Source organism: Hyperolius riggenbachi, chromosome 10 (genome assembly GCF_040937935.1).
Source record: "Hyperolius riggenbachi isolate aHypRig1 chromosome 10, aHypRig1.pri, whole genome shotgun sequence".
In the NCBI taxonomy this organism is placed as follows: Eukaryota; Metazoa; Chordata; class Amphibia; order Anura; family Hyperoliidae; genus Hyperolius; species Hyperolius riggenbachi.
The window spans coordinates 282,938,607-282,958,033 of NC_090655.1; the positions used below are offsets into that span (position 1 = coordinate 282,938,607).

The following is a 19,427-nucleotide window of genomic DNA, read 5'->3' on the forward strand; positions in this document are numbered from 1 at the left end:
AAATTACAATCACTCCTCCAGGCAATGCAATGTAAACACGCCAACATTAATTAATTTGGGGGAGGCGGGAACAGACTGTACAAACTATTAATCCTTCTGAACTTAAGAGACAACTATAGCTATAAACTAAATTACATCCCTAAGCTCTCTGCCCTCCTGGCATTGGACCACTTCCAATACCTACCAGCAAAGCTGCCTCACATTATGGCCAAACTCCACAAAATGTCTAGCCAAGGAGTAGTCTCTCTATTTCTCATCCTTCTCACCCCTCTTTCTCAAAGATTCAGGGTTGTGTATGTTACTTTTATGCTCATTGAGCCTAGCATAATATTGTTGTACAAGTTGATGATGCCCATACTAGCTAGATACAGTGGGTTGCAAAAGTATCCGGCCCCCTTGAAGTTTTCCACATTTTGTCACATTACTGCCACAAACATGAATCAATTTTATTGGAATTCCACATGAAAGACCAATACAAAGTGGTGTACATGTGAGAAGTGGAACGAAAATCATACATGATTCCAAACATTTTTTTACAAATAAATAACTGCAAAGTAGTGTGTGCATAATTATTCGGCCCCCTTTGATCTGAGTGCAATCAGTTGCCTATAGACATTGCCTGATGAGTGCTAATGACTAAATAGAGTGCACCTGTGTGTAATCTAATGTCAGTACAAATACAGCTGCTCTGTGAGGGCCTCAGAGGTTGTCTAAGAGAATATTGGGAGCACCAACACCGTGAAGTCCAAAGAACACACAAGGCAGGTCAGGGATCAAGTTATTAAGAAATTTAAAGCAGGCTTAGGCTACAAAAAGATTTCCAAAGCCTTGAACATCCCACGGAGCACTGTTCAAGCGATCATTCAGAAATGGAAGGAGTATGGCACAACTGTAAACCTACCAAGACAAGGCCATCCACCTAAACTCACAGGCTGAACAAGGAGAGTGCTGATCAGAAATGCAGTCAAGAGGCTTTGTATTGGTCTTTCACGTGGAATTCCAATAAAATTGCAGAGATCTACAGCTCAGGTGGGAGACTCTGTCCATAGGACAACTATTAGTCATGCACTGTACAAGTTGGCCTTTATGGAAGAGTGGCAAGAAGAAAGGCATTGTTAACAGAAAGCATAAGAAGTCCCATTTGCAGTTTGCCACAAGCCATGTGGGGGACACAGCAACCATGTGGAAGAAGGTGCTCTGGTCAGATGAGACCAAAATGGAACTTTTTGGCCAAAATGCAAAACGCTATGCGTGGCAGAAAAATAACACTGCACATCACTCTGAACACACCATCCCCACTGTCAAATATGGTGGTGGCAGCATCATGCTCGGGGGGGTGCATATCTTCAGCAGGGACAGGGAAACTGGTCAGAGTTAATGGGAAGATGGATGGAGCCAAATACAGGGCAAACTTGGAAGAAAACCTCTTGGAGACTGCAAAAGACTTGAGACTGGGGTGGAGGTTCACCTTCCAGCAGGACAATGACCCTAAACATAAAGCCAGGGCAACAATGGAATGGTTTAAAACAAAACATATCCATGTGTTCGAATGGCCCAGTCAAAGTCCAGATCTAAATCCAATCGAGAATCTGTGGCAAGATCTGAAAACTGCTGTTCACAAACGCTGTCCATCTAATCTGACTGAGCTGGAGCTGTTTTGCAAAGAAGAATGGGCAAGGATTTCAGTCTCTAGATGTGCAAAGCTGGTAGAGACATACCCTAAAAGACTGGCAGCTGTAATTGCAGCAAAAGGTGGTTCTACAAAGTATTGACTCAGGGGGCCGAATAATTACGCACACCCCACTTTGCAGTTATTTGTAAAAAAAAATGTTTGGAATGTTGTATGATTTTCGATCCACTTCTCACATGTACACCACTTTGTATTGGTCTTTCATGTGGAATTCCAATAAAATTGATTCAAGTTTGTGGCAGTAATGTGACAAAATGTGGAAAACTTCAAGGGGGCCGAATACTTTTGCAACCCACTGTACTTGATTTCTCTGGGGTCCGTCTGTCCTTCAGACAACGGTTATCAGATCTAACGATGGGTTGCAGCCAAAAGTCAATGTAGATGCCGAGGGGCTCTAGGAGGGCGTCAACAGCAGACATGATGGGTCTTCTGAGGGAGAGGGGGTGCAATAAGTCTTTATGAACTTTCACTTTCGGGGTTCTCAGATTGTCTTTTTTCAGTTACCATAAATCCCTGCTGATCCCCCCCATCTCCACTGCCCCTTCTAGTAACACTTCCACTTCATGTTTATACTGTGATGTTGGGTCTCTAACCAGCAATCTATACATATTAGTATTGGCTAATTAACCTGATAGTGTACCACAATGCCCCTCCCCCCCCCGGTCTGACTGGAGAGTCCCCCCTGTAAGCTCCTCAGCGCTGTGTGTTCAGCTTTAGACAAATTGCATTGTCTCCTTCCTCCATCGGCATGCTTGTACTGCCCCAAGTCCAAATCAATCAACACTGTGCAGTGCTAAGGAGGGGTACAAGAATACGCTGAGGAGCACAGCACAGCAGTTGCCAATCACCACTGAGATGGTCACACATTAATTGATGGCCACTCCACGATCAGATGGCGATTATTCCTGCAACGCATAGGGGATCATTCATAAAGCATTAGCGCATTCCGTAATGCAGAAAACAGCTGACTTTACCGAGCACTTAGGAAAAGGTCGATTCATAAAGGCAGTTACCGCATGAAAAGCTGAAGTTACCGAGCAGTGAGGTAAATTACTGACTTGTGCGGTAAATACCTCAACACACGTCAGTAAATGTCAATTCATGAAGCCTACAACAAGCAGTAAGGGCTCGTTCACACTAGAGGCGTTTTCGGCCTTTTTTCAAGCGCAGGCGGGTTTTTTTTTAAATCGCCCCCAAAAACGCTTGTGCAATGAATGTCTATGAGAAGGTTTGTATTAGCGCGGTTCGTGTGCTGTGCATTCAGCAAAGCGGTGCCTGGACTATTTTTGGGGTGATTTGCTACAATGGAAGGTATAGGAAAAAAACACAAAACGTTAACACAAAATTGCTTTGTGCAGCGATTGCGTTCGCATTTTTAAGAATACATACATTGTATTTATTCTTTTCCGGGTCAAAGAGTTCACTTTCTGACTTGCGTCAGGGAGTGAATTATGAAATTGCTCCGCAAAAGTGCTTTGCAAAAAAAGCAGTGCGCAGGTAATCGCCGTATATTGCAAAACAAAATCGCCACATAAACCGCCCAATGCGAACAGAACGCAATGTGAACGAGGCCTAAAGGCATGAAATAATACCATTGTAAGGCCTGGCAGATCTCTCGTTTTCCTTCAGTCTCTATGCTCCAATCTAGTGCCAGGACTCTGAGTCCAGCCCACGTTCTTCACCTATAGACAAGTTCCCGCTTGAACAGGACACTTAATTTGTCTCCTGACTTTGGTTACCCCCAGATCTTACAGTGCAAGCTATAGAGACTGAGGCTGGGAAGATAAGAGTACCACCAGCCCCACAAGGCAAGACTATGCAGCTGGATAATATAGTGTGAATGCACTTGTGGAGGAGATAACACAGATCACACCAGGAGCTATGAACGAGGGAGCAAGATGGCTCAGAGCGACCGCAGCTCTGAGCTTCTGATAAATAAACAAGACACAATGGTTGCTCAGTGCGAACGCAGCACTGAGCATCTGATGTCCACCACACTGAGTTAACAAGGACAGACAACAAACAGAAAGAAGGAATGCTTGCCAATGTAATCGCTGCTCCAGCGATAGCAAGCATCCACCCAGGCACAGACAAGACAAACAGGAAGGAGCGTAACTAAAAGCAACCGCAGCTATAGTCACGTCCACAGGATCAGAACTAGCAGGAATACTACCAGTCACCAGCGTGGTGATGGCAGGGTCCAACCTATCAGCATAGGAAGGGCTTCACTGTACCTCCGTGGGTGCAGCAAACTTCCAAGTGAGCAAGGCAAGGTTAAGCAATACAATACAAACTTCACACAAGGAACCCAGCAGCCAGCTAGAGTAGAACTGAGCGCTATGACGGGCAAGCTGTGAGAGGAAGAGCAGGCTTTTCTATGGACATCAGCCAATGAGAGCAGACATGCAAATTCCCACACAGCAGAATGGTAATCACTTAATCCTGTGCTAGTCTGATTGAAGACTAAAGACTGACTGTGAATGGAAAGGACTCTCATTACAAATACATGCAATATTATGCAACAACATGCACATAGTTATTTGGGTTGGAAAAGACATACGTCCCTCGAGTTCAACCAGTAGGCAATCCAGAGTTATCTGGCCACAGATCAACTGCAGCAGGCCATAGGTGGATTCATGACAACATCCTGAGCTGCCCTGAACTGCAGAGTGATTGCAAATGGCAATGAGACTTATTGAGAATACAACCAAACCAAGCAACCGAAAGCAAGCAGAGACATGAGAACTACCCGGGTGCAGTTCCCCTGCAACCAACAGGACATGGTACAGGAAGAGCCTGACAATCATCTGCCTTGAAGTGGTGAAAAGAGTGTGCAGTCTGTGCTGGGAGTCGTGACTCATAAGCAGAAGCAGCGATAGCAGTGACTGACAGGAGCAGGGAGCCAATAGAAACAGCCCCTGATCTCCTGCAAGTCTGACTGATGGAATCTGATAGGACCTGCAGCCTATGCCGGCGGGACAAGCTTTTATACCCCTCACCTCCAGCCCAAACACCTGCATCCAATCATCTCCTAATTTACATTTGGGGTGCAGCACTGAGGCATTGGGGTGTCTATAGCAGTGATTATAACACACATAACAATAACCTGTCCCCCTCTCCACCCCAGAATTCCTGTATCTCACCTCCAGCCCAAACACCTGTATCCAATCATCTCCTAATTTACATTTGGGGTGCATCACTGAGGCATTGGGGTGTCTATAGCAGTGACTGTAACACATATAACAATAACCTGCCCCCTCTCCACCCCAGAATTCCTGTATCTCACCTCCAGCCCAATCACCTGTATCCAATCATCTCCTAATTTACATTTGGGGTGCAGCACTGAGGCATTGGGGTGTCTATAGTAGTGATTGTAACACATATAACAATAACCTGCCCCCTCTCCACCCCAGAATTCCTGTAGCTCACCTTCAGCCCAAACACCTGTATCCAATCATCTCCTAATTTACATTTCGGGTGCAGCACTGAGGCATTGGGATATATCTGTAGTGATGTAACGAACATCAAATTTTTTTGCAAATCTACTGCAAATGTTCTCGAACCGGCAGTTTGCGGTGGAATCCATAGACTTAAAGAAAACCTGTAACGAAAAAACCTCCCCTGGGGGATACTCACCTCGGGTGGGGGAAGCCTCCGGATCCCATTGAGGCTTCCCTCGTCCTCCTCGGTCCCACGGCGGCGGCGATAAAGCTCCCTGAACAGCGGGGATGTAAATATTTACCTTCCCGGCTCCAGCGCAGGCACCGTTTCGGCTCTCCACCTCGGAGATAGGCGGAAATAGCCGATCGCTGTCGTGCCGCTCTACTGCACAGGAGCAAGTCTCGCCTGCGCAGTAGAGCAGACCCAACGGAGATCGGCTATTTTCGCCTATCTCCGAGGTGGAGAGCCGCAACAGCGCCCCCGCTGGAGCCAAGAAAAGGTAAATAAATCAGCGCTTAACGCTTGTCGAGGGAGGATTCCGGGACACTTTGGGGGAGCCAGCGCTGGACTGCCTGCAGCTACAGGGGTGGGGGAAGCCTCATTGGGACTCTGAGGCTTCCCCCTCCCGATGTGAGTACCCCCCAGGGGACTTTTCTTTTGTTACAGATTCTCCTAAATGGCAGGCGAATGGCCGCTGACTTTAACGGTTAATAGCAGAGCCCCCATAGGTGCTAGAAATGCATACATTTAAAAAACTTGTGGTCAAATTTGGGCACGATTTAATCGGCAAAAACAAAAACAGTAGTAATTTAGAATTATCGATAAATAACGGTATGTGTAATGGAAAATCGTTAATTCTGATTATTACCGGTATGTTAACTAAAGTGATTAACGAAATATACAGTTTTAAAACAGATTGGAGTTGATAATGAAAATATAATAGTGTTAAATATCGTAATGTAATTCAACAATACAGCTTAACCCAACCCTACTACTCTCACACAGAACTCTCCTTTGGTGGTGCCTAACCCTAACCACCCCTCTGGTGGTGCCTAACCCTAACCACCCCTCTGGTGGTGCCTAACCATAACTATACCTAACCCTACTCTCACTCAGAACCCTCCCTGTACCTATCCCTGACTCCTAGACCCTCTGGTGGTGCCTAACCCTACTCTCACACAGAACCCTCCCTGTACCTATCCCTGACTCCTAGACCCTCTGGTGGTGCCTAACCCTAACTATACCTAACCCTACTCTCACTCAGAACCCTCCCTGTACCTATCCCTGACTCCTAGACCCTCTGGTGGTGCCTAACCCTAACTATACCTAACCCTACTCTCACACAGAACCCTCCCTGTACCAATCCCTGACTCCTAGACCCTCTGGTGGTGCCTAACCCTAACTATACCTAACCCTACTCTCACTCAGAACCCTCCCTGTACCTATCCCTGACTCCTAGACCCTCTGGTGGTGCCTAACCCTAACTATACCTAACCCTACTCTCACTCAGAACCCTCCCTGTACCTATCCCTGACTCCTAGACCCTCTGGTGGTGCCTAACCCTAACTAAACCTAACCCTACTCTCACACAGAACCCTCCCTGTACCTATCCCTGACTCCTAAATCCTCTGGTGGTGCCTAACCCTAACCATTTCCCCTGCATAAACACCCTTTTACACATAGAAAGGATAATAACGTAATAACACATTTTATTGTAAATAAATCATTACATATAATGACATATTATCGTTAATTACATCATTGCACGTCTTAAAGACATATATAATTCTTTATTACTGTAATTACATCATTACACATCTTTATTTCTCGTAATGTCACATATATCAATATAATCGACAAATATCATTAAAAAAATACACAATATCAGACAATGAAAGTCTAGATTTAGTTTCATAAACCTCTATTCAGCAATTGTACTTTATCGTTTTAAGTAAAATTTTGATATTTCGCCAATGGCGCGGTTATGTCTTCGAACTTTCTGTTGTAGTACTTGTAGAATCAGCCGTATTCCAGTAACAAGCCAAAGGTCGGCGCAGGTGGCAAACAGCAGAGGTCGAGGTCACAAGCCTAGGGTCAGAGCAGGCAGAGAGCAATGGATGGTCGAGGTCACAAGCCAAGGATCAGGGCAGGCAGAGAGCAATGGATGGTCAAGGTCACAAGCCAAGGATCAGGGCAGGCAGAGAGCAATGGATGGTCGAGGTCACAAGCCAAGGGTCAGGGCAGGCAGAGAGCAACGGATGGTCAAGGTCACATGCCAAGGATCAGGGCAGGCAGAGAGCAACGGATGGTCAGGGTGACAAGCCAAGGGTCAGGGCAGGTGGCAAACAGTGGAGGTCCAGGTCACGAGCCAAGGGTCAGGGCAGGTGGAGAGCAACGGATGGTCCGGGTCACAAGCCAAGGGTCAGGGCAGGTGGAGAGCAATGAATGGTTGGGGTCACAAGCCAAGGGTCAGGGCAGGCAAAGAGCAACGGATGGTCAGGGTCGCAAGCCAAGAGTCAGGGCAGGCGGCAGAGGTCAAGGTCACAAGCCAAGGGTCAGGGCAGGCGGAGAGCAACGGATGGTCAGGGTCGCAAGCCAAGAGTCAGGGCAGGCGGCAGAGGTCAAGGTCACAAGCCAAGGGTCAGGGCAGGCGGAGAGCAACAGAGAGTTGAGGTCACAACAGGAACCAAAACAATGATCAATCGCCAAGGTACACTAACAACGGTTAGCCAAACTGTCAGATTGAACAGCAGTGCAGTTGAGAGCAGTGCTGCTTATATACTGGTGAGGCCCTGGAATTGGTGCCAGAATTAACCCCTACACATGCGCAGTGCGTAACACTTTGATGTAATGCCGTAATGAACCAGACAGGACCATAAAACTCAGCGTATTCCCGTGTGTGCATAAGGACAGACGCACTGGAACGCCGGAGGACGCCACCGCGGTGAGTATAACAGGCGCCCAAACATTTGCAAAGTTGAGTCAAAAATTACAAAATCGATAATTAACATTAAAAAGACAGCCACGCCCAAATCTATTAGCGCTATAATTAGCTGATGCGCTAGAAACACCAAATTTGCGGGGTATGTAAAGGAGGAGAGTGGGAACAAAAGGAAAAAAAAAAACAAGACCTTATAGATTCTGAGAAAATCAATGTTAAATTTAGAGGAAAAAAGTAGCAAACTTAGTGCGGTAAAAATGACGGATAATGTATTAGCATGTATTTTATTTTTGTATATATTCAGAGTGTGGGAAATGAAAAAAAAATGACATGGGGTCCCCCCTCCCGAGCCTCTGTAACCCCTTGTCCCCCATGCAAGCTGGGATAGCCAGAATGTGGAGCCCCGGCCACGCATGGTCCATGGTATGGGGGGGCTACGGGGGAGAGGGGTGGCCAATCCTCCCCTTGTCATCCAGTGCCCTTGTCCAATCCATGGACTGGGGGCTCTTCCCCACCTTCAGCTGCTCCTAGAGGAGGTGGGGGCCAATGATGCCCAGGGGGGGGGGGGTGGCAGCATGGTGGCATCTGGGAGTTCCCTTTAAAATCCTCAGATACCAGCCCCCTCCCCAGAAGACATTAGAATAGGGGTACAAAGCCTTCTTGATATCTGAATATAGCCTTTCAGGTTTTAACAGAAATACCCTTTGAGTCCTTAAAGAAAACCCGTACTGAAAAAAATCCCCTGGGGGGGTGCTCACCTCAGTAGGGGGAAGCCTCTGGACCCTATCGAGGCTTCCCCCGTCCTCCTGTGTCCCACGGCGGTCTCGCTGCAGCCCCCAGAATGCACAGGCGACAAATCCGACAGCCTGTGCAATATTTACCTTTTCTGGCTCCAGCGGGGGCGCTGTTGCGGCTCTTCCCATGGAGATAGGCGAAAATAGCTGATCTCCGTCAGGTCCGCTTTACTACGCAGGTGCAGGAGACTTGCACCGACGCAGTAGAGCGGCCCAACGGAGTTCGGATATTTTCGCCCATCTCCGTGCAGAGAGTGGATACTGCGCCTGCGCTGGAGCCCGGGAGGTAAATATTTACATTGCCGCCACTCCAGGAGGATTTTCGCCGCCGCCGTGGGACCGAGGACGACGGGGGAAGCGTCAACAGGATCCGGAGGCTTCCCCCACCTGAGGTGAGTACCCCCAGGGGAGTTTTTTTCATTACAGATTTTCTTTAAAAGATATCAGACAAACGACATGTAAGGTTTTGTAGCTGTCGGGGATCCCAGAATGCTGGCAGGATTGCAAGATCTCCAGAATAGAGCGTGACTGCCTTATAATGGAACAAGCGACCTCAGCCCATTTAAATACGGGCTCTAGGTCTGTCTATTACCATCGCCGCCATGTCAGTGCGCATGCGTACCCGTCCACTTGCGCACACACCTGCTCGGCTAACTGGCCCCGCCCTCCTGTCCCAACAGTCCGTGGTGCGCAAATGCGCAGTAGAAAAAAGCACAGACCCAAGGACATAGAGACAGGAGTACACAGGAACAGTTAAGCTTTTATTAGGTAGGATACAGAATTCCTTGCGGATTACTCTTCCTTCTCAAGATCTTCTTTTATAGGAATCCACAGGTGTCATGAAATGTATCTAACTTCCTTCTGTACCAATCTAAAGATAAAATGGATGAATGTTCCCCACTATCTAAGTGTCAGATATTGTGTCATCTGATTCCTGAAGATTACATCTGTCTGGAGTAGATCCAGCAGGATATGAGCACCCATCTGACACCCATCCTCTGCAGAGAGGCCAGCAGCCACTACTGACCATGTACAAGGCTGCTGCCCCCTGAAGAAGCAGGATATGAGCACCCATCGGACACCCATCCAGTGCAGAGAGACCAGGAGCCACTACTGACCATGTACAAGGCTGCTTCCCCCTGAAGAAGCAGGATATGAGCACCCATCGGACACCCATCCTGTGCAGAGAGGCCAGGGGCCACTACTGACCATGCACAAGGCTGCTGCCCCCTGAAGAAGCAGGATATGAGCACCCATCTGACACCCATCCTGTGCAGAGAGGCCAGGAGCCACTACTGACCATGTACAAGGCTGCTGCCCCCTGAAGAAGCAGGATATGAGCACCCATCTGACACCCATCCTGTGCAGAGAGGCCAGGGGCCACTACTGACCATGTACAAGGCTGTTCATCCCTGAATAAGCAGGATATGAGCACCCATCTGACACCCATCCTGTGCAGAGAGGCCAGGAGCCACTACTGACCTTGTACAAGGCTGATGCCCCCTGAAGAAGCAGGATATGAGCCCCCATCTGACACCCATCCTCTGCAGAGAGGCCAGGAGCCACTACTGACCATGTACAAGGCTGCTGCCCCCTGAAGAAGCAGGATATGAGCACCCATCTGACACCCATCCTGTGCAGAGAGGCCAGGAGCCACTACTGACCATGAACAAGGCTGCTGCCCCCTGAAGAAGCAGGATATGAGCACCCATCTGACACCCATCCTGTGCAGAGAGGTCAGGAGCCACTACTGACCATGTACAAGGCTGCTGCCCCCTGCAGAAGCAGGATATGAGCACCCATCTGACACCCATCCTGTGCAGAGAGGCCAGGAGCCACTACTGACCATGTACAAGGCTGCTGCCCCCTGAAGAAGCAGGATATGAGCACCCATCTGACACCCATCCACTGCAGAGAGGCCAGGGGCCACTACTGACCATGTACAAGGCTGCTGCCCCCTGCAGAAGCAGGATATGAGCACCCATCTGACACCCATCCTGTGCAGAGAGGCCAGGGGCCACTACTGACCATGAACAAGGCTGCTGCCCCCTGAAGAAGCAGGATATGAGCACCCATCTGACACCCATCCTGTGCAGAGAGGTCAGGAGCCACTACTGACCATGTACAAGGCTGCTGCCCCCTGCAGAAGCAGGATATGAGCACCCATCTGACACCCATCCTGTGCAGAGAGGCCAGGAGCCACTACTGACCATGTACAAGGCTGCTGTCCCCTGAAGAAGCAGGATATGAGCACCCATCTGACATCTATCCTCTGCAGAGAGGCCAGGAGCCACTACTGACCATGTACAAGGCTGCTGCCCCCTGAAGAAGCAGGATATGAGAACCCATCTGACACCCATCCTCTGCAGAGAGGCCAGGAGCCACTACTGACCGTGTACAAGGCTGCTGCCCCCTGAAGAAGCAGGATATGAGAACCCATCTGACACCCATCCTCTGCAGAGAGGCCAGGGGCCACTACTGACCATGTACAAGGCTGTTCATCCCTGAATAAGCAGGATATGAGCAACCATCTGACACCCATCCTGTGCAGAGAGGCCAGGGGCCCCTACTGACCATGTACAAGGCTGCTGTCCCCTGAAGAAGCAGGATATGAGCACCCATCTGACATCTATCCTCTGCAGAGAGGCCAGGAGCCACCACTGACCATGTACAAGGCTGCTGCCCCCTGAAGAAGCAGGATAGGAGCACCCATCTGACACCCATCCTGTGCAGAGAGGCCAGGAGCCACTACTGACCATGTACAAGGCTGCTTCCCCCTGAAGAAGCAGGGTATGAGCACCCATCTGACACCCATCCTCTGCAGAGAGACCAGGAGCCACTACTCAACATGTACAAGGCTGCTGCCCCTGAAGAAGCAGGATATGAGCACCCATCTGACACCCATCCTCTGCAGAGAGGCCAGGAGCCACTACTGACCATGTACAAGGCTGCTGCCCCCTGAAGAAGCAGGATATGAGCACCCATCTGACACCCACCCTCTGCAGAGAGGCCAGGAGCCACTACTGACCATGAACAAGGCTGCTGCCCCCTGAAGAAGCAGGATATGAGCACCCATCTGACACCCATCCTCTGCAGAGAGGCCATGAGCCACTACTGACCATGAACAAGGCTGCTGCCCCCTGAAGAAGCAGGATATGAGCACCCATCTGACAACCATCCTGTGCAGAGAGGTCAGGAGCCACTACTGACCATGTACATGGCTGCTGCCCCCTGAAGAAGCAGGATATGAGCACCCATCTGACACTCATCCTGTGCAGAGAGGCCAGGGGCCCCTACTGACCATGTACAAGGCTGATGCCCCCTGAAGAAGCAGGATATGAGAACCCATCTGACATCTATCCTCTGCAGAGAGCTCAGGAGCCACTACTGACCATGTACAAGGCTGCTGCCCCCTGAAGAAGCAGGATATGAGAACCCATCTGACACCCATCCTGCGCAGAGAGGCCAGGAGCCACCACTGACCATGTACAAGGCTGCTGCCCCCTGAAGAAGCAGGATATGAGCACCCATCTGACACCTATCCTGCGCAGAGAGACCAGGAGCCACTACTGACCATGAACAAGGCTGCTGCCCCCTGAAGAAGCAGGATGTTTCTTGTAAGACACTATAGACTAAATATGTTTGCTAAGAGAGATGTAACATCCCTAATCTATTGGTCTTGTTTATCATCTCAGGGGTGCTGTCCTGAGATGACCTGGGAAAGAGAACATTACTTACTGGTAACACCTTTTCCAGGAATGGAGAGGACAGCACCCTAACAACCCTCCCATCATTGTATTTGTATTAATAAGTATGTGAGATATTATCCTGAGTGGCGTTATCTTTTCTATTAGCTGGCAGTGTGTGGGACGGCAGCACATATATACCCAGTGGCTAATGTGAATATTTTATCCTACTTCCTGTCCAGATCGGGGAGGAGGGATTATCTGTCATGGGTGCTTTCTATTCCTGGAAAATACATTAACAGTAAGGAATTTTATCTTTTCAGCACTTGCTTTTTACCAGGCTTGCTTGTTAAGCTAGATAAAAGTGTTTTGGCTTCTATTTGCTCTTCCGCATACAAAATGTTAGTGAATGGAGCAATTTCCATTCAATACAAATGTTTGGATATGATGCGGTGAATAAAAAATCTGGACAGTATGCAGCATTTTTCCGCATGCGGTTGGGGTCTGGATGCGAATCGCAGCTAAAGTAAGTCAAAGGGGCCACTTAGATTTGCGTTACAGAGGCGGATTTACCCATCATGCACATGTGACATATGTTGGGCAGTAGGAGAACAATTAGGAGAGCAAAAATTTAAAATTTGCTGGGAGGAAGTGGTGGACTTACCTCCATAAAGCAGACACGAAAGACTCTGAATAGTAGCAATCACATTTATTAAATAGTACCCCATAATAAATGTGATTGCTACTATTCAGACAGTTTTTCGTGTCTGCTTTATGGAGGTAAGTCCACCACTTCCTCCCAGCAAATTTTAAATGTATCCGCTTTTATCCTGCTGGCGCCTCTGTTCTCCTACTGCTATACCGTGTCCACCCCTGGTGGAGGGGTGATCTACCCCTTTCGCATCTACAGAGAGCGACTTCTTAAAGGGAAGGTTCAGGGAGGGTGGCTAAAAAATAAAAATCAATTTCCACTTACCTGGGGCTTCCTCCAGCCCGTGGCAGGCAGGAGGTGCCCTCGCCGCCGCTCCGCAGGCTCCCGGTGGTCTCTGGTGGCCGACCCGACCTGGCCAGGCCGGCTGCCAGGTCGGGCTCTTCTGCGCTCCAAGGCCCGGCACTTCTGCGTCCCACGCCGGCGCGCTGACGTCATCGGACGTCCGCCGGGCTGTTCTGCGCAGGCGCAGAACTACTGCGCCTGCGCAGTACAGCCCGGCGGACGTCCAATGACGTCAGCGCGCCGGCGTGGGACGCAGAAGTGCCGGGCCTTGGAGCGCCGAAGAGCCCGACCTGGCAGCCGGCCTGGCCAGGTCGGGTCGGCCACCGGGAGCCTGCGGAGCGGCGGCGAGGGCACCTCCTGCCTGCCACGGGCTGGAGGAAGCCCCAGGTAAGTGGAAATTGATTTTTATTTTTTAACCACCCTCCCTGAACCTTCCCTTTAATCCTGAGTGAGGACAGGTCTAATCTCCTCACCTGCCTATACAGTGGTTGCCTTTGTGGTAACCCACGTTTGTGAGTATAATTTTCCCACGATAACCTTTACTTCATTTATGCTTAACATACTACACTATATTGGGCTCTCGGTTTCTCTGCGTTTTATGTGACATATGTTGTTGCTGGGCAGTTTTCAAATCACTTTGCATATCTCTGCATAAAAACACATAAGTGAAACGAGTATCCACATTAAAAACTGGATGCGTATTTCCGTACGTGATTGGAACGCGTGCCAGCGGAAACCGGCTCTAATAAGTGAAAACAGGCAAGTTCTACCGAGGCTTAGTACCAGCGGTGACATGAGGAGATGTTTATCTCACCTTGTTACCTCAGTTCCGGGAGCTTCATGTAAAACAGGGGTAGGGAACCTATGGCTCGGGAGACAGATGTGGCATCTGGCTCACAGACAAATCAGTAGGGATTGATTCACTAAGCTACACAGCTCAAGCAGCGCAGCTTAGTGTGGCAGCACAAGTAACATTTTCAAAGTAGTGCACTGCTATAACATGCATTACTAACTTACTCGTGCTCCCCCCAAAACTAACAACTGCTGTAACACGCATTACTAACTTACTCGTGCTCCCCCCAAAACTAACAACTGCTGTAACATGCATTATTAACTTACTCGTGCTCCCCCCAAAACTAACAACTGCTGTAACATGCATTACTAACTTACTCGTGCTCCTCCCAAAACTAACAACTGCTGTAACATGCAATACTAACTTACTCGTGCTCCTCCCAAAACTAACAACTGCTGTAACATGCATTACTAATTTACTCGTGCTCCCCCCTAAACTAACAACTGCTGTAACATGCATTACTAACTTACTCGTGCTCCCCCCAAAACTAACAACTGCTGTAACATGCATTACTAACTTACTCGTGCTCCCCCCAAAACTAACAACTGCTGTAACATGCATTACTAACTTACTCGTGCTCCCCCCAAAACTAACAACTGCTGTAACATGCATTACTAACTTACTCGTGCTCCCCCCAAAACTAACAACTGCTGTAACATGCATTACTAACTTACTCGTGCTCCCCCCAAAACTAACAACTGCTGTAACATGCATTACTAACTTACTCGTGCTCCCCCAAAACTAACAACTGCTGTAACATGCATTACTAACTTACTCGTGCTCCCCCCAAAACTAACAACTGCTGTAACATGCATTACTAACTTACTCGTGCTCCCCCCAAAACTAACAACTGCTGTAACATGCATTACTAACTTACTCGTGCTCCCCCAAAACTAACAACTGCTGTAACACGCATTACTAACTTACTCGTGCTCCCCCCAAAACGAACAACTGCTGTAACATGCATTATTAACTTACTCGTGCTCCCCCCAAAACTAACAACTGCTGTAACATGCATTACTAACTTACTCGTGCTCCCCCCAAAACTAACAACTGCTGTAACATGCATTACTAACTTACTCGTGCTCCCCCCAAAAGGAACAACTGCTGTAACATGCATTACTAACTTACTCGTGCTCCCCCCAAAAGGAACAGCTGCTCCAATTGTCCCACTTTGGATTCTGTCAGGTCCAATGAATTTGTAAGATGAAATCCCCGCACTTTGATCGGCCCAATAGGCTGTCACTTGACACGCAGCCTATTGGGCCAAAGTGCGGGGATCTCGTCCTACAAAGTGAATCAAGCCCCAAGTCAGCTAGCTAATTGTACAAGCTGTTAGTCGGTATTTCTCCTGTCTGGCGCTTGGGGAAATTGCTGATGTTGCTGAAACCCAAGAGAAGCTGAAGACGTGTCTGACACTTCCGCTGCCCGGCGGATTAACTGTATACACATCACCATGGCAACAGGGACGTGAGCCCTCTGCTGTGCATGCACACTGTGCCAGTTTGAAAAATATTGTATGGCTCTTACAGATTTATATTTTATATATATATGTGGCGTTTATGGCTCTCTCAGCCAAACAAGTTTCTGACCCCTGATGTAAAAGGGCACATATGTCCAAAACATTTCCCACCCTCAACACAAATGTCAGAGAAGCAGAAACGTACGACTTCTCACCAGTGTGACATCTGTCGTGTGTTACAAGCTCGGATTTACAGCCAAAACATTTCCCACACTCAGCACATGATTAGGGCTTCACACCAGTGTGACGTCTCTCATGTTTGGCAAGCTGTGCTTTTCTTAAAAAGCATTTCCCACACTCAGCACATGAATAGGGCTTCTCGCCAGTGTGAGTTTTTTCATGTTCCACAAGGTGCGATTTACACTTATAACATTTATCACATTTAGTACATGAATAGGGCCTCTCACCAGTGTGAGTTCTCTCATGAATAATAAGTTGTGATTTATGCGCAAAACATTTCCAACATTTAGAACATGAATAGGGCTTCTCATCAGTGTGAGATTTCTGATGTTTGACAAGGTCCGATTTAGACCCAAAACATTTCCCACACTCTGCACATGAAAAGGGCTTTTCACCAGTGTGAACCCTCTCATGTGTGACAAGATGTGATTTACTCACAAAACATTTTCCACACTCAGCACATGAATAGGGCCTCTCACCAGTGTGGGATCTCTCATGTGTGACAAGATGTGATTTACTCACAAAACATTTCCCACACTCAGCACATGAATAGGGCTTCTCACCAGTGTGAGATCTCTGATGTTTGACAAGGTCCGATTTAGACCCAAAACATTTCCCACACTCAGCACATGAATATGGCTGCTCCCCCGTGTGAGATCTCTGATGTTTGACAAGGTCTGATTTAAACCCAAAACATTTCCCACACTCAGCACATGAATAGAGCTTTTCACCAATGTGAGATCTCTGATGTCTGACAAGGCCTGATTTAGACCCAAAACATTTCCCACACTCAGCACATGAATAGGGCTTCTCACCAGTGTGAGATCTCTCATGTTGGACAAGCTTTGATTTCTCTGCAAACCATTTCCCACACTCAGCACATGAATAGGGCTTCTCAGCAGTGTGAGATATCTCATGTCTGACAAGCAGTGATTTATATACAAAACATTTTGCACACTCAGCACATGAATAGGGCTTCTCACCAGTGTGATATCTCTCATGTGTGACAAGGTTTGATTTCCGTACAAAACATTTCCCACACTCAGCACATGAATAGGGCTTCTCACCAGTGTGAAATCTCTCATGTCTGACAAGACGTGATTTCCATAGAAAACATTTCCCACACTCAGCACATGAATAGGGCTTCTCACCCGTGTGAGATCTTTCATGACTGATAAGACTTGATTTCTGCACAAAATATTTCCCACACGTGGAACAAGAATAAGACCCTCCAGCAGGGGGAGAGCTGTGCTGGGTTTGAGGCCCCTCAGGGTTAGACAGGTGAGGGAAGGCTGGGGGAATATTTGGGATCACCAGGATATCTGCAGGAGACTCTTGTCCAATGTCATCATCATCCATTGTACAGTCTGTGGATACAGAAAGACGAGTCTCTGAGAGGTTCCTGATGCCGGGACTCCGCGCTGCAAATAGAGAAACATCATCACTTCCTGTTAGAGAATTCTGAGGGGAGGAGCAATTATCATTAGGGAGGGTCAGTGAGCTGCTGATGACTCCAAGTTGATGCAAAGCCAAGGGCAGCATCCACAAAGCAGTACCGCATGCTGTAATGTAGAAAACAACTGATTTTACCGAGCATTTAGTGACATGTCAATTCACTAAGGCTGTTACTGCTTCCCGAGCTGAAATTACCAACCAGTGAGGCAAATTACTGACTTGTGCAGTAAACACCTCAACACATGTCAGTAAAATGTCAATTCATAAAGATTAAAAGATGCGATAAAGTCCAGAAACATGTTCTGTAATTACCGGCAGCTCTGGTGTGAAAACAAGAGTGCAAAATTCCATGATTGGCAAGAGAAGAGAGCCAATAGGAACAGCCTCCGCCTCCTGCTACTCCCTGTGATATGCTGCGACACCTTCTAAGGAGGAACAACCCCCCCCCAAGCTGAAGAGCAGAGCCAATAAGAAAAGCCTCCGCCTCCTGCTACTCCCTGTGATATGCCCTCGAACCTTCTCAGGAGGAACAAACCCCTCCCCCCAGGCTGCAGAGCAGAGAGCCAATAGGAACAGCCTCCACCTCCTGCTACTCCCTGTGATATGCTGCGACACCTTCTCAGGAGGAACAAGCCCCTCCCCCCCCCCAAGCTGCAGAGAAGAGAGCCAATAGGAACAGCCTCCGCCTCCTGCTACTCCCTGTGATATGCTGCGACACCTTCTAAGGAGGAACAACCCCCCCCCCCAAGCTGAAGAGCAGAGCCAATAAGAAAAGCCTCCGCCTCCTGCTACTTGCTGTGATATGCTGCGACACCTTCTCAGGAGGAACAAGCCCCTCCCCCCAGGCTGCAGAGAAGAGAGCCAATAGGAACAGCCTCCGCCTCCTGCTACTCCCTGTGATATGCTGCGACACCTTCTCAGGAGGAACAACCCCCCCCCCCCAAGCTGAAGAGCAGAAAGCCAATAAGAAAAGCCTCCGCCTCCTGCTACTTGCTGTGATATGCTGCGACACCTTCTCAGGAGGAACAAGCCCCTCCCCCCAGGCTGCAGAGAAGAGAGCCAATAGGAACAGCCTCCGCCTCCTGCTACCCCCTGTGATATGCTGCAACACCTAAGGAGGAACAACCCCCCCCCCCCCCCCCAAGCTGAAGAGCAGAAAGCCAATAGGAACAGCCTCTGTCTCCTGCTACTCCCTGTGATATGCTGCGACACCTTCTCAGGAGGAACAAGCCCCTCCCCCCAGGCTGCAGAGCAGAGAGCCAATAGGAACAGCCTCCGCCTCCCGCTACTCCCTGTGATATGCTGCGACACCTTCTAAGGAGGAACAACCCCCCCCCCCCAAGCTGAAGAGCAGAGCCAATAAGAAGAGCCTCCGCCTCCTGCTACTCCCTGTGATATGCTGCCGAACCTTCTCAGGAGGAACAAACCCCTCCCCCCAGGCTGCAGAGCAGAGAGCCAATAGGAACAGCCTCCACCTCCTGCTACTCCCTGTGATATGCTGCGACAACTTCTCAGGAGGAACAAGCCCCTCCCCCAGGCTGCACAGCAGAGAGCCAATATGAACAGGCTCCGCCTCCCGCTACTCCCTGTGATATGCTGCGACACCTTCTCAGGAGGAACAAGCCCCTCCCACCCAGGCTGCAGAGCAGAGAGCCAATAGGAACAGTCTCCGCCTCCTTCTACTCGCTGTGATATGCTGTGACACCTTCTCAGGTGGAACAAGCCCCTCCCCCCAGGCTGCAGACCAGAGAGCCAATAGGAACTGCCTCCACCTCCTGCTACTCGCTGTGATATGCTGCGACACCTTCTCAGGAGGAACAAGCCCCTCCCCCCAGGCTGCAGACCAGAGAGCCAATAGGAACAGCCTCTGC

The 19,427-nt window shown here is 48.9% G+C and overlaps 2 protein-coding genes across 2 annotated transcripts in view; one reads left to right on the forward strand and one right to left on the reverse strand.

Annotated features, from left to right (window-relative positions):
• Nucleotides 1-17,464, reverse strand: part of LOC137535883 (uncharacterized) — a 242,496-nt gene extending 225,032 nt beyond the window's left edge. The window contains 2 exon segments of the mRNA XM_068257761.1: nt 1,987-2,119; nt 16,067-17,464. Coding sequence (XP_068113862.1) covers nt 1,987-2,119; nt 16,067-17,460 — 1,527 coding nt within the window. The 5' untranslated portion in view covers nt 17,461-17,464.
• Nucleotides 1-19,427, forward strand: part of LOC137537252 (uncharacterized) — a 1,269,057-nt gene that overhangs the window by 1,215,584 nt on the left and 34,046 nt on the right. The window lies entirely within an intron of this gene.